Raw genomic sequence first — 15,053 nt, forward strand, 5'->3', positions numbered from 1 at the left:
GCATGGCTACAACAGCTGCAGAGTCACCGTCTCTGGTAAGACAATTCATTTATTGAGATGTATAATAAAGAAAAGCAAAAAAACCCAAATGCTCTCTTAAGCTAGTTTGATGGATTTTCCGATACCAGAAAAAAAAATCACCAGAAAAACAGTGTAGTTAGAAAATGACATCCATAAACTGCATCACACAGACACACACCTGCTAATCAGTGCTGAGTGCAGTAACAGACGTGTAGGAAACAAACCACAGAGATGATATGAAGGTAAAAGTATCCATGGAGACCAACACTGGTTCATGTAGAAGACTGTAAACATGATCATTTCTGCTTTAAGTTGGACTTTTTAACACAAGAGTCTTTGTGGCTTACACACACGTGAGGCTAATTCTTCATGGAGCTGCTGGTCCAGGTAACATCCCTGAAGGAGGCCTCAGAGTCTGAGTCGACCACACCACAGAAATCCACAGTGTCCAACCTCAGTGACACTGTTACTGAGCAGCTTCATCAGGACATGTGAGGAAACAACACTGAAGAGCTACAAACTGTTTCTCTCATCACAACATTGTTTTTGTTTTTGGGTTCTTCATTGTTAGTTTACACAACTTGTACATTCACCCATTGACACAAGCCCTTTTTTGTCTATGGTGTTTCACATGTTCACAGTGTTTAGCATTCACACACATTCATATTGTGATGATGCATCAAAGAGCAACATAGAGTTAGTGTCTTGCCAAAAAAATATTGAGCATGCAGACTGGCATCGAACTACCGACCTTTTGATTAGTAAGTGACCTGCTCTACCACCTGAGCTGAAATTTAAAAAAAAAAAAAAAAGTTATGTTATTTTATCTTATTTCAGAATCAAAGTCTGGGAAGACCGAAACAACTCAGCAACCTGGAAATTTCCAAATGCCAGATTTGAATGATGTGACCAAAGGCATAGGTAAATATATATACATTTACGAAACGAAATAACTTTACAGTTTACAAAAACACTAAAATCATTCTTTCATTATATTGTTTATATACAGTACAGTCAGGAGATATGGGCCAAATCTGAGAACTGTGTTAATTTACCAGAACAGAAAACACTCCCATCCAGTTTTCTAGAAATGGATTTAGTTCAGTCTCAGACTAAAAGGAGTCCAAGACTAGGCTCGTTCTATAGAAGTGAAACTGAGTATGTATGAACAACAAAGTAAAATCCTCCCATAAACCTGCAGCTCTTTCAGGTAAACATACTGAGGTTCTGATTCAAAATGTCAAATATCAGTTTTATCCAGTTCTGGGTTTCGGGGGCTCGAGTCTTTCCTGGCTATCATTAGGCAAAAGGCCCGATGTAAGCTGGAGGTCACCAGACTGTAAGTGGAGATAAATTAAATTCTCTGTGCATCAGAAACATGTAAATAAAGTCTGGTGTTCACCTCTCAGAGTAAAACTGGTTATTTAATGGTTAATTCCACTTCCTGTCTTTAAAATGTGCTTGTTTACATCATTAACACTGAATTATGTTTTTCCTGTTTTTGTACCTTAGAATTTTAAACATTTAAAGAGTTTATAGCATCAATAATTTCATCTATACTAATTTGCCTGTCAACATTTTCTTTGTCTTTGTCTGAAATTTTTGGTATATCAAGTTTATCTAGAAATAAAGACTGAATGCTAGCTGCATTATTGGATTCAGAGTTATATAACGTTTCATAAAACACTTTAAATGCATTATTTATCTCTAATGGGTCTACTATAATATTTCCATTTCAAGTTTCAAGTTTTGTAATTGCCTTTTCAGATTCCTGCTGTTTTATACGCCAAGCCAGGAGTTTGCTGGGTTTTTCACCTTGGTCATAGAATTGTTGCTTTAATCTCAATAAATTTACAGCTGCTTTTTCACTTGTCATTTCATTATATTGCGTTCTCAATAGTAATAATTCTTTTACATTATACTCATTATTTTGGCCTGATTGAAAACTGATCTCTTCTAACATTTTTATTTTTTCTTCCAGATATTTTATCCTTTGATTTCTTTCTCTTGTTTTCTTACTAGAGTAGCTTATAATTTGCCCTCTTAAATATGCCTTAAAGGCCTCCCATCTCACACTTGCCGATGTTTGATCTGTATTGTGCTCAAAATATTCATTAATTTGCTTGCCTAAAAACTCAAGAAACTGTTTGTCCTGCATCCACTTCAATTGAAACCTCCATACAATTCGAGTTTTGATCAGTTTTGGCTCTATGAAAGTCAAAGTAACAGCTGCATGGTCAGATATTATTATTTCCTTATACTGGCAATCTTTTATATAATGAGCCAGCTCAGTTGATACCAAAAAGTAATCTATTCTGGAATACACTTTGTATGTATCTGACCAACAGGAATATTGTAACTTGGTTGGGTTTTGATCTCGCCATATATCAGTTATATTTAACTCCTTCATAAATTGACTGATCACCTTTCGTGTTCTATTATGGGTGTTATCCATGCCTGAAGATTTATCCTTCTGTGGGTTTAAAGTGCAATTTAAATCCCAGCAATTATATATTTACCTTGCAAGTCTGAAATTTTAAGAAATAAATTGCTATAAAAGTTTGGGTTATCTTCATTTGGGCCATAAATATTAATTAAATTTAGTCTAGTAGATAGTAGATTACCTTGTAGTATTAAAAAACGTCCATTACAATCCTTAAGCACATGCTCAACGTGAAAGGGTATAGATTTGTGAATCATTATCATGACGCCCCTGGAATTGGAGGAGTAAGGTGCTGAAAAGATCTGACCTGGCCATCTACGTTTCATTCTATTTGTCTCGCTACCTAGCATATGGGTTTCTTGTAGGAACACAATTTTGGCTTTTAATTTCTTAATCCTATTAATGACTTGTTTTATTTTTACAAGCTTACGCAGACCTCTGCAGTTCCAAGAAACACAGTCAATCAATACTTCTGCCATATATATTCACATATGTTAAAGCTGTACTATTAAATAAATACACACATATATATACGAAAGAAACGCATTGTACCATGTTAAGAATTTACTGATTTGAGAGAGCAACCCTTCCCACATCCCAGCCTGTGTAAGAACATACAGGCATCCCTTAACCCCAAAAATACTTCCGCCCTCTTCTTGGAACATGTCCACCCTAAACCGAGGAACTATTCACCCGCGTTTAGCAACAGTTGTTAGAGTAATTACAATTAAATAAAAGTATTTAACTAAAGAAACTAATAATAATAATAATAATAATAGAAATAAATCCACCTTGTCAAGTTTTTACTCTCACACATTTGACACAATAAGTGAAATTACTAGTAACTCTTGTTAAGAGAACAAAACAACCAATGTCTAACCCATCTTTGTATAACAACCCTTTGGCAATATAATAAATTGTTCTGTCCAGTGTGGTTCGTAAATACAGTTAGAACAGAATTAGTGATCTACCATCATATACCTTATCAAACATCTTGTACTTGATTGAGGTTCTTAATGTAGGCGTCCACGTCCGCTGGTGTATCAAATACATGCGTACGTTCCTCGTTGGTCAAAAGCAGCCTCGCTGGATAGATGATCCGATGTTTCCACAGTCAAATCTCCCGCAGCTTCTTCCTCACACCATCGTACTGACGCTGCTGTCTATATGTTTCTGCAGGCAGGTCCGGCAAAAAGGCTATCTTGTTGTCCTTATACGTCAGTTCTTTTGTCGTCCTAGCGGCTTTCATGATGCGTTCACGATCTCTGTAACTTAAGCACTTAATTATAAAAGTTCTCGATCGGTTTGCAATAGAGCTTTGACTTGTGATTATCCTGTGCGCTCTCTCGAGGACAGGAGGGGGGATTTTCAAAATATCCGATATAAACTTCTCCATGAAAGCACGTGCATCTGTACCTTCTTCTTTCTCAGGGATACCGAGGATTCGGATGTTGTTACGCCGACTTCTTCCTTCCAAGTCCTCCACCTTTTTAGACAGAAATTTGGCCTGTCTTTCAATGCATTCCATATCATTTTTCAGTAAGGTAATTTCGTCCTCCGCATTGGAGATTCTTTTTTCAGCCTCGTCAAGTCGCCGTCCACATTTTTGTATATCAGCTTGAACAGCTCCTATTGCTGACATAATATCACCCATTTCAGTGTGAAACTCTTGCTTGAACAATCGAATGGCGTTCAAAAGGTCCAAGGTAGAAGGCATTTCTGGGTTTGCGGGTTGCTTTTCTTGTTCGTGTTCATGCATGACGCCCATCTGCCCTTCCTCCATCCCGCTTTCGTCCTGTGCCTCAGACGTAGATTTTTGTTTGTCCTTGTTCAGTTTTTTAGGCATGTTAACGTTCTCAAATGTTCCCAAACGAACTGTGTCAAAGACGTAAGTTCTATTTTGGATTTACAGAGAGTATTTAACGAAAAAGACAACTGAGCACGCGAAACACGGGTCTCCTCACTTTGCCGCCATTACCGGAAGTCCTATTCTGCATTATTAAGCTATAACAACAAGTAGTCTGAGGTCCTTTAATCATTATGAAGCTATATCTTTATATTATTATTACAATTACACGATACAATTATATACTGTATTATGAAATACAATGAAACATTAAGTTTTTGTACAGAGTATCGGTATCAGCTCAGTATCGTCGGTACCACCCTGAATTTTACTTGGTATCAGATTGAAAAGGAAATCAGTGGTATCGCACATCACTAATAACAGGATCTTTGTAGCTCCTGTTAAACCAGGCTATGACTAAAGCCTGATTCATAAGTGCATCTATGCAACAATACATGTATCTGTATTGAACCGTTCGATACAGTGCTTTCGGTTCGCACGCATATGTATTGAACGATACAAAATTTTTAATTTATGTGATCAACTTTTCTTCTGATGATGCTGTCTGTATTGAGGGCTCAGTGGATCTGTGTTTGATTACCCCGCCTAGGTTGCATTGTCGAGCGCAGATCCACTGAGTGCCGCCCATATGCATTCACTCAAGTTAGCATGGCAACTGCCTCAACGCTACCCGAAATTGAACCTCCTCCACCGTCATTCAGATCTGGCATTTGGAACTATTTGGGTTTTCATGTGAAGTATGACTCTACTTAAGTGCATCATGGACAAAAGTACCACAATATGTCGGATGTGCCACGCAATGCTCAATTTCATCGGTCGGAACACAGCGAATATGACTGCACATTTACGCCGACATCATGCTAGTGCAAAGACAAGTGGAAGTAGACAAAAACAACAACAAGCACGCATGCTACAAACTTTACCCGAGTCATTTAGACAGCCGTTAGCACATGATTCTAAGAGGGCAAAAGAGATGGACAGGGCAATTGCTATTTTTTTTGCTGTCGACAAAATAGCTTTTTTTGGAAAGAGCCATTTCTCTTTCCACAGGGTGAGTTCTCCATCAGATACATTTATTTTTATTAGTTTGTTGTTTCAGCATTTAATTTAAAAACTCTACTTTTGAGTTAAAAGAAATACTTATAATTTTAAATAACTTAAAAAAAGGCATGAACGTTTTTTGTATCAAAAAAAAATATCGAATCGTGACACCAAAGTATCGAAACGAAACGAACTGTGAATTTTGTGTATCATAGCATCTATTCCTGTGAAAGGATCTTTTTTTATAAATCTATTTACACTGATATTTAAATCACTGTTTGCACCATGAGTTATTGGGTGTGTGGAAAAAACCCAAACAAACATGATTTCAGCGAACTTTAAAGTATCATTGGCAGGAGCAGTGGAGAAAAGTGTTTTACTAGAAAATCTCATGTAAGGATTAAAAAGGAATCATTTTCCACAAATGTGTTTATTATTTCAGTGGAAATGTCAAATGAAATAATACACTTTTCATTTTCTCCTATTCATTTTATGCTCATAATGAAAAAGTTATTTAGACTTCATTTTCAGATTGCAGCAAACGATATCCAAGTATAGCAAATAATTACAAGAATGGTAACTCTGTCGTTTATTTGTATTTGTAGACCACAGGACAGACAGACAGAAGAAAATATAAAAGTAACTCTCTTTGATGACCCCTGATCCTGGATGAGAGAAACAGTAACATCAACAAAGGGACTGTTGGAATGTAAGAAGAGCTGGTATGAGTGAGGAAATCAGAAAAATTGAGCAAATTAAAAAGAACACCACTTATGTTTTTTGCATTGGGATTTAACAGCTAAATATTTAAATCCTACATGGTGTCTAAAGTTTAGGTTTTCACAACTGATGTTAGTATTCAGTGTTGAGCATGTGACTGTATGAACTACTGTTTACTGGATCAGCTGATTCTGGTGTTTCCAAAGTTTCGACTGAATGATCAGAATGACTTTTTCAGTTGTAGCCAGTGACCATGTTAAGATGACCCCTCACTGCATGTTTTATAAAATAGTAATAAAATCATTTTTATTCCCTTGCTTTTAACTTTGAATGAGTGATGTCTTCTCACCTTTTATTTATTGTTGTTTTTATTGTTTTGCATTTCGTTGGTTTGTATATCAATTTCTTTTTATCTCTGATGTTTTAAATCAGTGCTCTATCAAACAAACTGAATTTGACTGAATTTATATTTCCTATTACCTTAAAGAGTAGTCTTTAACAGTATATATATAGATGTGTTATATATAAGAGACAATGTACGAGCTGTGATAACTGTTTCTGATAGAATCAAGAGTAGACTGATGTATTAAATATTCCTTTATTGGGTGAGAAAATCATACCATGTCATAACTCCTTATGTCGTCTTGATGCATTCTCAATCATCCAGGTAAGAAAATCTCCAAAAGTTGATTCTGTTCATCTGGATGTAGCGTTTTGTGGGAGAAACGTTTCGTCACTCATCTGAGTGTGATCTCTTCAGTCTCAGCTGACTGCAGGTCAGGTTACCATCTTCCTTGAAGCTGCTGAAGAGAAGATCTGAACATTTCTTCTTCAGCAGAAATTTGGATTTCAGCTTTAATCTCAACACCAGTCACTTATTAGAAGCTGTGAGCTGATGTCAGAGTCGGAAATGAAAGAAAGGACAAACAGACCGTGATCTCATCACAAAGACCTCTGATGTTTGTTGTTTGAGGTCAGAAACTCTGCAGCTGACCTGGAGCTACAGGCTGGTTCACCTGAAGACTTCAGAGGCTGAACACACAGAGCTCCAGCTGTGCTGCGTCCTTTCTGTGCAGCATTCATTTGATTTTAAGAAAAATTCATATCAACTTCTGTTAATAAATATCTTTGTTTTGTGCATTACAGTAATGCACATGGAAAACAAAGTCATGCAAAAAAATGTCACCGATATAGAGGCAGCAGAAAATGAATTTCAGATAAAAAATAATAATAATACATGTTATGAAAGTTTGACCATATTTGACCCTAAAGAAGAGGTCAGAGTTCCAAAGAACCCTGATATTTACAATCCACATGTATCATTCCCTACATGTCTGTATCTTTCACCAGCAAACACAGTAAGAAATATAGTTTATAAATAAACAGTTTTATATATAATTGCTTTGACTTTCAGGTTGATCTCTTGGCCTTAGGGAGAGTTCAGAGGTAAAATGTGACATGATATTTTAAATCTTTATACGTTATAAATGTTGACATTACACAGTGCGCTTTTAAGGAGGCTTTTTGTCAATTTTTTAACAGCAAGTCATAAAGTTTACCATGAAGACCTGAGTGGATGTAAATCAAACTTTATTGGATTATTATAACATGATCCTGCTCTACAGCCTACAGAGATTTATCAGAATACATTCAAAACTTTCAGAGCTGTTGTGTTTACAGACAGAATGAAATGCAAATGCTACAAAAAAGTGAGCTTTTGTTGAAGGTGAGAAGAAACTGCTGAAACCATTTTAAGCTAATTTTGGTTTACACATGATCTGTACTGATCTGACGCAGTATGTAATAAAGTGAAACCTTCCCTGTGTTTGTCATGATCAGTGTTTACCTGATGAATCAGCTTTGCATCAAGGAATGTTAGAAACTGATCCGACCGGAGTGTCTGGTTTGCAGTGACATGTTTATCCTTGTTTAAGTTCCTGTTACCTAATCGGCTCCAACAAACTCATTTCACTTTCACAGCAACAGTTTGGATCGCTGTGTTTGAGCCTCGGGTCCTTATCTGTGGTAAGTCTTTGTGTTTATTTCCTTGCTTGCTTGTTTTTTTTGTTTTTGAGTTGGAGAACTCAAAAAACAAGAAACTAATAATGAAGAAATAAAAATATGTGTGATGGAAAAACAAAGGGATTTTTTTCTACATGTTACCGAATAAAGTCAGACTGTTGTTTCTCTGTCAAACTGTGAGCACATACAAGATGATAAATATGTCTGTCAGTTAAAAGCTCCACAAAGCTCCAAATGTAGCAGCAAAGTGTGAGAAAAGCTGTATTTATGTTTATAAAGACTTTGGACTTTGTCTTATCGAGGTGACTTAAAAGGAACTCTGAGCTTTCAGTTGTGGATATGTGCTTAAGTTACACTGATATGGAAAGGGGTTAATTTCAAAATAAAAGGCCATAACCTAACCCCAACCCTGCTGACTAATCTCAGTTAAAGATGATCAGTTTAACAAGTGAACACAGTATCACAGTATCTGCTTCTTTAGAAAAATAAATGTAACCTAATTATTTTGGATGTTAGTATTTTGTTCTGTATCAGCTGATTGTTGTTTCTGGTGAGTGTTTCACGGACCACCATCAAACACTTTTCTTTAATATATTTGCCAAATAGAGATAAACACTGAGCTGACAACAGACTGTTGCTGATCGGTCTGCTGTTTACAGAGTGGGTGGAGTCAACTCACATGAATCGTTTCAGTTTCTCCTTTGAGAAACAAAGCTTGATACAAACTCAGGAGCCCAGCTGTCTGAGACGACTGAAGATGAAGCACATTTGTTGAATTTGCGTAGATTAAACTGAGTTTGCACCTGTCTGTGTTGAACTGTGTCAATCATCTGTTAACACGACTTTCCAGCTGTTTGGGGGCAGAGTCAGCTTCCTCAGAAATAATCCTTAAAGTTTGAAGGTGTTTGGTTAAATTAATCATCATGTCATCAGATTTGTTCTGCTCTCTGTCAGTCAAAGGTAGAGAAGAAGATATAGTAACGACTCAAGAAGAAGCACCATGCCAAAGACTCGTGCCTCATGCTGACGTTCATGTTCAGTGTTATATCACTTATTCCAGTAATGTTGTGTTGGTGTCTCATAGTTATTGTTCATTTGTAATGTGATTTGCAGCTCTTTGTCTGGTATGAGACTGCTGTGCATATTAATGAGCTCTGGTCAGCACAACAGAGGCTGTGTCAGTCCGTCTTCTGTGGAACCAGCTTCCAGTTTGGATTCAGGAGACAGACACTATCTCTACTTTTAAGATTAGGCTTCAAACTTTTTGCTAAAGCACACAGTTAGGGCTGGACCAGGTGACCCTGAATCCTCCCTTAGTTATGCTGGGTGTAGGAGTTAAACAATTAATTACTGCAGTAAAATATGTCCAATAACTGACATTTCAGCAGCTGCACCATCAACATTAATACCAACAACAACACTAAAACATTCAATGCATGTGTGCTACAGAAAAGATTTGTGTGCTTTGCTGAGCAGCAGAAGGCAGCTGGAAGCCTGCGCAGACAGAAAAGTGCTGAGAAACACTGCAAACAAACATACACTGCATCTGAGGGTGTGGGGAATGAAAAAAAAAAAAAAATCAATTTGTCATTAAAATTTTTTAAGTATGTTGGTGATGGATTATAGTGAGGATGACATCACTTCTCATTTAAAGCAGAGGCAGTTTTTAATTAGATATATTAGATTTTTATGTCAAATTTATTTATTTATTTATTTTTGACATATAATGGTGATCTTTTACTGGGACAAAAATCAGCCTGGATGTTTTGGTCCAGGCTGACCTTTTCTCCCAGTACAAGCCTGACCAGAACATTTAAAATCATCACTCTCTGTTATTGAATCAGTGATGATCTAAAGGTCTGTTTACATATAAACTATTTTGAAACTGCATAATAGCTAAACACTGAAGCAGCTTCTTGAATGTGACTTCTGTCACGGTTTGCCAGGGCAAAGAAGGATCCAAATGCTGCGATGAACAGTGTGTTTATTTACAGTGCAGTAAATATTCACACAAACAATCCCCATGCATTTCCCTGACTCCCGTGTCTCCCCAAAAAATCCGTGCCTCGTGCTCTCTGCTCCCGTGTGTCTGCACTCCACGTGCTCGCTGGCTTTCCAGGCTCTTTTTGAAAGAAACGATAGAAGAAGCTATCAGGACACTCAATTACTGTGGGCATACACTCACTGGACTTGACACTAACAACATTACCGTGGAGTCTCACGCAACAATCCAGTGTCAAGGAAAGCTTGGCCAAACTATTAAGTAGCTCCCAGACGAGGCTTGATCAACTTCAGGTGTGTGTGCGTTTCTAGTCCTCAGGCGTGGCCAGGCTCCTGGCTGACACCCCCACCAGAGCTGAAGAAGAGGTGCTCTGCCACATCCACATACACACCCACCTACACACCCAGCTATACACAAACATTAGGAAACAGGACAGCAGCACAAAAAATACACCCTCATACTTATTCAAAGACCCTTGGTCCTTCAGACCCAGGTCCATGACAGTTTCACTGGGACTGAACCAGTTTTCCTGTTGATGTTACAGAGTGGAGGAACTTATTGATCAACAGTACAGGATCTGCAGTCTGGAGATGTTGTTCAGAGTAGACAAATGAAGAAACGCGCCACAGAGAACCTTGAGGTAAGATTTCTTTAATGTTGTCAGAATCAGAAACAGAAACATTTAGAATAAAACACATGATGTTATATGAGACTGCTGGGCTGCTTCCTGTGAGATGCAGAGAGTAACAGGAAGCTTGTTTTGCTTGTTGATTTTCAGAGTAATGAGTGATGGCTCTTCAAGAGATCAGTGTGATGTTCACACACAGACCCTCGGCCTTCTCTGCTGCTGTGCTGCTTCTAACACTCGTCCTCTGCAGAGGTGAGCAAAAACTGCTGAGCACTTAAATTCATCTATGCTAATTTTGGGTTGTTTTGTTTAAACATTTAAAAATTGATTCTCAACATCACAATTGTTGGAAATTAGCCAGATCGACCAGGAAGACAATATAGTGTTATGAATGAATGAGTACAACAGACTGTGGTGTGGGGGCCTTGAAGTTCTTTGGATTTATAACAGAAATGATGCTTCGTTCATTCCTGTGTTTCACAGTTCTGATGTTGTATAAAGTTGTGAGTGTGTCTGCTCGTCTCTGTCTCCTCAACAGGATCATTTGTAGTGGATGTGACACAGAGCTCCTATCAGGCAGAGGAGAACCACAACATCACACTGGAGTGGACGTTCACCACCAAACCAGACACATCCATCTCACCACTGAAGATCCTCTGTTACATGAATACTGATCATAAAGACTCAACTCTGTATTACCTTTTTGATGGTGTCGAGTTCTCAAAGCATCAGGATGAAAAGTTTTCAGGACGAGTCCAGAGTGACAAAGATGCCCTCAGAGAAGGACGAATCAGACTCCAGCTGTCCAGACTCAGGACTGAGGACTCGGGTCTGTACCTGTGTGAGGTGGACACAGGTTATGGCCGCGGCTACAACAGCTGCAGAGTCACCGTCTCTGGTAAGACAATTCATTTATTGAGATGTATAATAAAGAAAAGCAAAAAAACCCAAATGCTCTCTTAAGCTAGTTTGATGGATTTTCCGATACCAGAAAAAAAAAATCACCAGAAAAACAGTGTAGTTAGAAAATGACATCCATAAACTGCATCACACAGACACACACCTGCTAATCAGTGCTGAGTGCAGTAACAGACGTGTAGGAAACAAACCACAGAGATGATATGAAGGTAAAAGTATCCATGGAGACCAACACTGGTTCATGTAGAAGACTGTAAACATGATCATTTCTGCTTTAAGTTGGACTTTTTAACACAAGAGTCTTTGTGGCTTACACACACGTGAGGCTAATTCTTCATGGAGCTGCTGGTCCAGGTAACATCCCTGAAGGAGGCCTCAGAGTCTGAGTCGACCACACCACAGAAATCCACAGTGTCCAACCTCAGTGACACTGTTACTGAGCAGCTTCATCAGGACATGTGAGGAAACAACACTGAAGAGCTACAAACTGTTTCTCTCATCACAACATTGTTTTTGTTTTTGGGTTCTTCATTGTTAGTTTACACAACTTGTACATTCACCCATTGACACAAGCCCTTTTTTGTCTATGGTGTTTCACATGTTCACAGTGTTTAGCATTCACACACATTCATATTGTGATGATGCATCAAAGAGCAACATAGAGTTAGTGTCTTGCCAAAAAAATATTGAGCATGCAGACTGGCATCGAACTACCGACCTTTTGATTAGTAAGTGACCTGCTCTACCACCTGAGCTGAAATTTAAATTAAAAAAAAGTTATTTTATCTTATTTCAGAATCAAAGTCTGGGAAGACCGAAACAACTCAGCAACCTGGAAATTTCCAAATGCCAGATTTGAATGATGTGACCAAAGGCATAGGTAAATATATATACATTTACTTAAACGAAATAACTTTACAGTTTACAAAAACACTAAAATCATTCTTTCATTATATTGTTTATATACAGTACAGTCAGGAGATATGGGCCAAATCTGAGAACTGTGTTAATTTACCAGAACAGAAAACACTCCCATCCAGTTTTCTAGAAATGGATTTAGTTCAGTCTCAGACTAAAAGGAGTCCAAGACTAGGCTCGTTCTATAGAAGTGAAACTGAGTATGTATGAACAACAAAGTAAAATCCTCCCATAAACCTGCAGCTCTTTCAGGTAAACATACTGAGGTTCTGATTCAAAATGTCAAATATCAGTTTTATCCAGTTCTGGGTTTCGGGGGCTCGAGTCTTTCCTGGCTATCATTAGGCAAAAGGCCCGATGTAAGCTGGAGGTCACCAGACTGTAAGTGGAGATAAATTAAATTCTCTGTGCATCAGAAACATGTAAATAAAGTCTGGTGTTCACCTCTCAGAGTAAAACTGGTTATTTAATGGTTAATTCCACTTCCTGTCTTTAAAATGTGCTTGTTTACATCATTAACACTGAATTATGTTTTTCCTGTTTTTGTACCTTAGAATTTTTTCTGGCACTCTGGTTAGCAATCGTCATGGCTGTATACATCTGTATCTCTCTGATCTCATGGGGATTTATTGTTTATCAGAATTGTAAAGAACCTGTAAGTCTGTCAGAAAACCAGGATTTTCTTATAAGAGCTGTAAATATAAAATGATCAAAACACATTTTTTGACACATGGTTTGTGTCAGAATATCATTTGCTCTGTCACAGTTTAAAGTTTCTTAAACTTGTCGTGTTCAGTATAACTCAGTGAATCTTTGAATTGTCTTTCATTTTTAAACAGAAAACAGACCTCCTCAAACAAAACCAGGAGGTTAATGAGGAAGAAGCTCTCAGCAGGTTGACCTTCTAGTTCAGATTTATGATGACAACATCAGCTGGAAGCCGCAGATCTCAGACTGTGAATAGAAACTATTTATAACATCATGAGGAAAAACAAAATTTAAGGTTTTCAGTTTGATGCTATTCAGTAAGTTGGTGCCAAGAACTATTGGAGAGAATAAAAAAGAACACAAACAACAGAGAAAAGATTTGAATTCAAGGCTTCAGTCCAATATTGACATCCTTCAACTCATTTGAACTATAAATATCCTGAGGCGTTAAAATAAAAACAGGATCATTTCAGGTAAAACACAAACAGCATTAACAGGATGGAGCTTCATGTTTCATGTATACATTGTTTAATAAAGTCTTGTTATCACTTTTGTTGACAGTAAAATGGTTTCTGTACTTTTTATTTGTTCATGTGTGCTAAAAAAGCAAAGTAAGAAAAGTAGCTGGACTGATATTTACACTCGTGTCTCGTTTTAATGCAACATCAAAACAGCAGAAACCTCAGTGAGAAGAACTCTGATTAGAAGACAAACTGCTGGGTGCTGCCAGCAGAAAAGTTTCAGTCTAATCATTGTTTCAACTTTATAATCTTAACATAACTAAAGCACAATGTGATGAAATACTCAGAAATATTATAAAATATATAAAATACTGCAACTTAAAAAATACACAGGGCCTGTGTAACACCCAGTCGAGGATTTTCTCATACAACATGAAAACTGTCTTAGTTTGTTTTGGAGTTGAAAGCTCCTTCATGTAGTTGCTGTGATTCTGTCTGGAAGTTAAACAGCTTTGGATGCCTGAAAAAAACGAGCTTATTTTTTACATAAATACCAAAGCCTACAGAGCGCTGGTTTCCCTAGGCCTTCCCGATGGTTAGGAACAAATACAGTCACATCTCAGGATGCTGTAAATGGACCAAACGTCAGTCAGGAGAACAACTGCAATAAGTTTGCTCATTAATATACTGCTGGCTGGGCTGTATTTACATTGTAAGGTTTTCAAAACGGAGCTTTAAAATGAACAGTGATGATAAAAACTGAGAGAGGCCGACAGTGATCACAGATTAAATAGAAATGGATACAAAGCATTAAAACATGTTAGAAACACAACCGCCTTAATAAATGCAGAGTAGTTTGGAAGCAGGTGTCATCAGGTCATCACTTAAAGACCGGATAATCCCCCGTTGTGAATGTTTTTATGCAGTACAGATGTTATCATTATCACTTGTCACATCCTGTTTATGACAGTTCAAATAAATGACATTCATATAAGAGATGAACTTGTCTCATGTAAACTGTATGTGGTGTTAAATAGGCCTCTACTACTGTACTTTAATTACGGTCATAAGGGTACTTCAAGAGCCATATATTTTATGAGGTGGTACTCATTGTGAAAAGTTTGAGGACCACTGCTTTAGTAAAAGTTGAAGTACTGACTTAACTTCTTTACTCAAGTAAAAGTGAAAAAGTACCAGTTCAGACATGTTTCTGTTGTCTACATTGTAGACGGTGATTTTGCCTCTAAACAGGAAAATGATTACAGTCAGGGTTTAAAGTGGATTCAGCATGTACTTATACTTGA

At 37.5% G+C, this 15,053-nt stretch overlaps 1 protein-coding gene and 1 long non-coding RNA gene across 4 annotated transcripts; both read left to right on the forward strand.

Moving 5' to 3' along the window:
* Position 1: 1 nt before the first annotated feature.
* On the forward strand, positions 2-6,416 carry LOC120439495. Its single transcript, XR_005612660.1, has 3 exons — positions 2-35; positions 859-942; positions 5,978-6,416. It is a non-coding gene; the product is annotated as an uncharacterized LOC120439495 (long non-coding RNA).
* A 1,653-nt stretch (positions 6,417-8,069) lies between these two features.
* Positions 8,070-13,854, forward strand: LOC116329614. 3 transcript variants are annotated; one of them, XM_039610506.1, is made up of 7 exons: positions 8,070-8,117; positions 10,661-10,756; positions 10,895-10,996; positions 11,283-11,642; positions 12,459-12,542; positions 13,135-13,235; positions 13,420-13,854. In XM_039610506.1, the coding sequence occupies exons 3-7, from the start codon at positions 10,906-10,908 to the stop codon at positions 13,486-13,488; spliced, it is 705 nt and encodes a 234-aa protein (XP_039466440.1). In that variant the 5' UTR covers positions 8,070-8,117; positions 10,661-10,756; positions 10,895-10,905; the 3' UTR covers positions 13,489-13,854. The 3 variants fall into 3 exon arrangements, with proteins under 3 accessions (XP_039466440.1, XP_039466443.1, XP_039466441.1); XM_039610507.1 differs by lacking the exon at positions 8,070-8,117 and adding an exon at positions 10,145-10,481; XM_039610509.1 differs by lacking the exon at positions 13,135-13,235.
* Positions 13,855-15,053: the final 1,199 nt, after the last annotated feature.

Source organism: Oreochromis aureus, linkage group 3 (assembly GCF_013358895.1).
Source record: "Oreochromis aureus strain Israel breed Guangdong linkage group 3, ZZ_aureus, whole genome shotgun sequence".
Classification (NCBI taxonomy): domain Eukaryota; kingdom Metazoa; phylum Chordata; class Actinopteri; order Cichliformes; family Cichlidae; genus Oreochromis; species Oreochromis aureus.

Excerpts from the sequence above, each read along its gene's own strand:
- LOC116329614 (XM_039610506.1), top strand. The coding sequence starts at position 10,906 with ATGGCTCTTCAAGAGATCAGTGTGATGTTCACACACAGACCCTCGGCC. Across the intron at positions 10,997-11,282 it reads AACACTCGTCCTCTGCAGAG|GATCATTTGTAGTGGATGTG; the intron begins GTGAGCAAAAAC and ends TCTCCTCAACAG. Across the intron at positions 12,543-13,134 it reads TGATGTGACCAAAGGCATAG|AATTTTTTCTGGCACTCTGG; the intron begins GTAAATATATAT and ends TTTGTACCTTAG.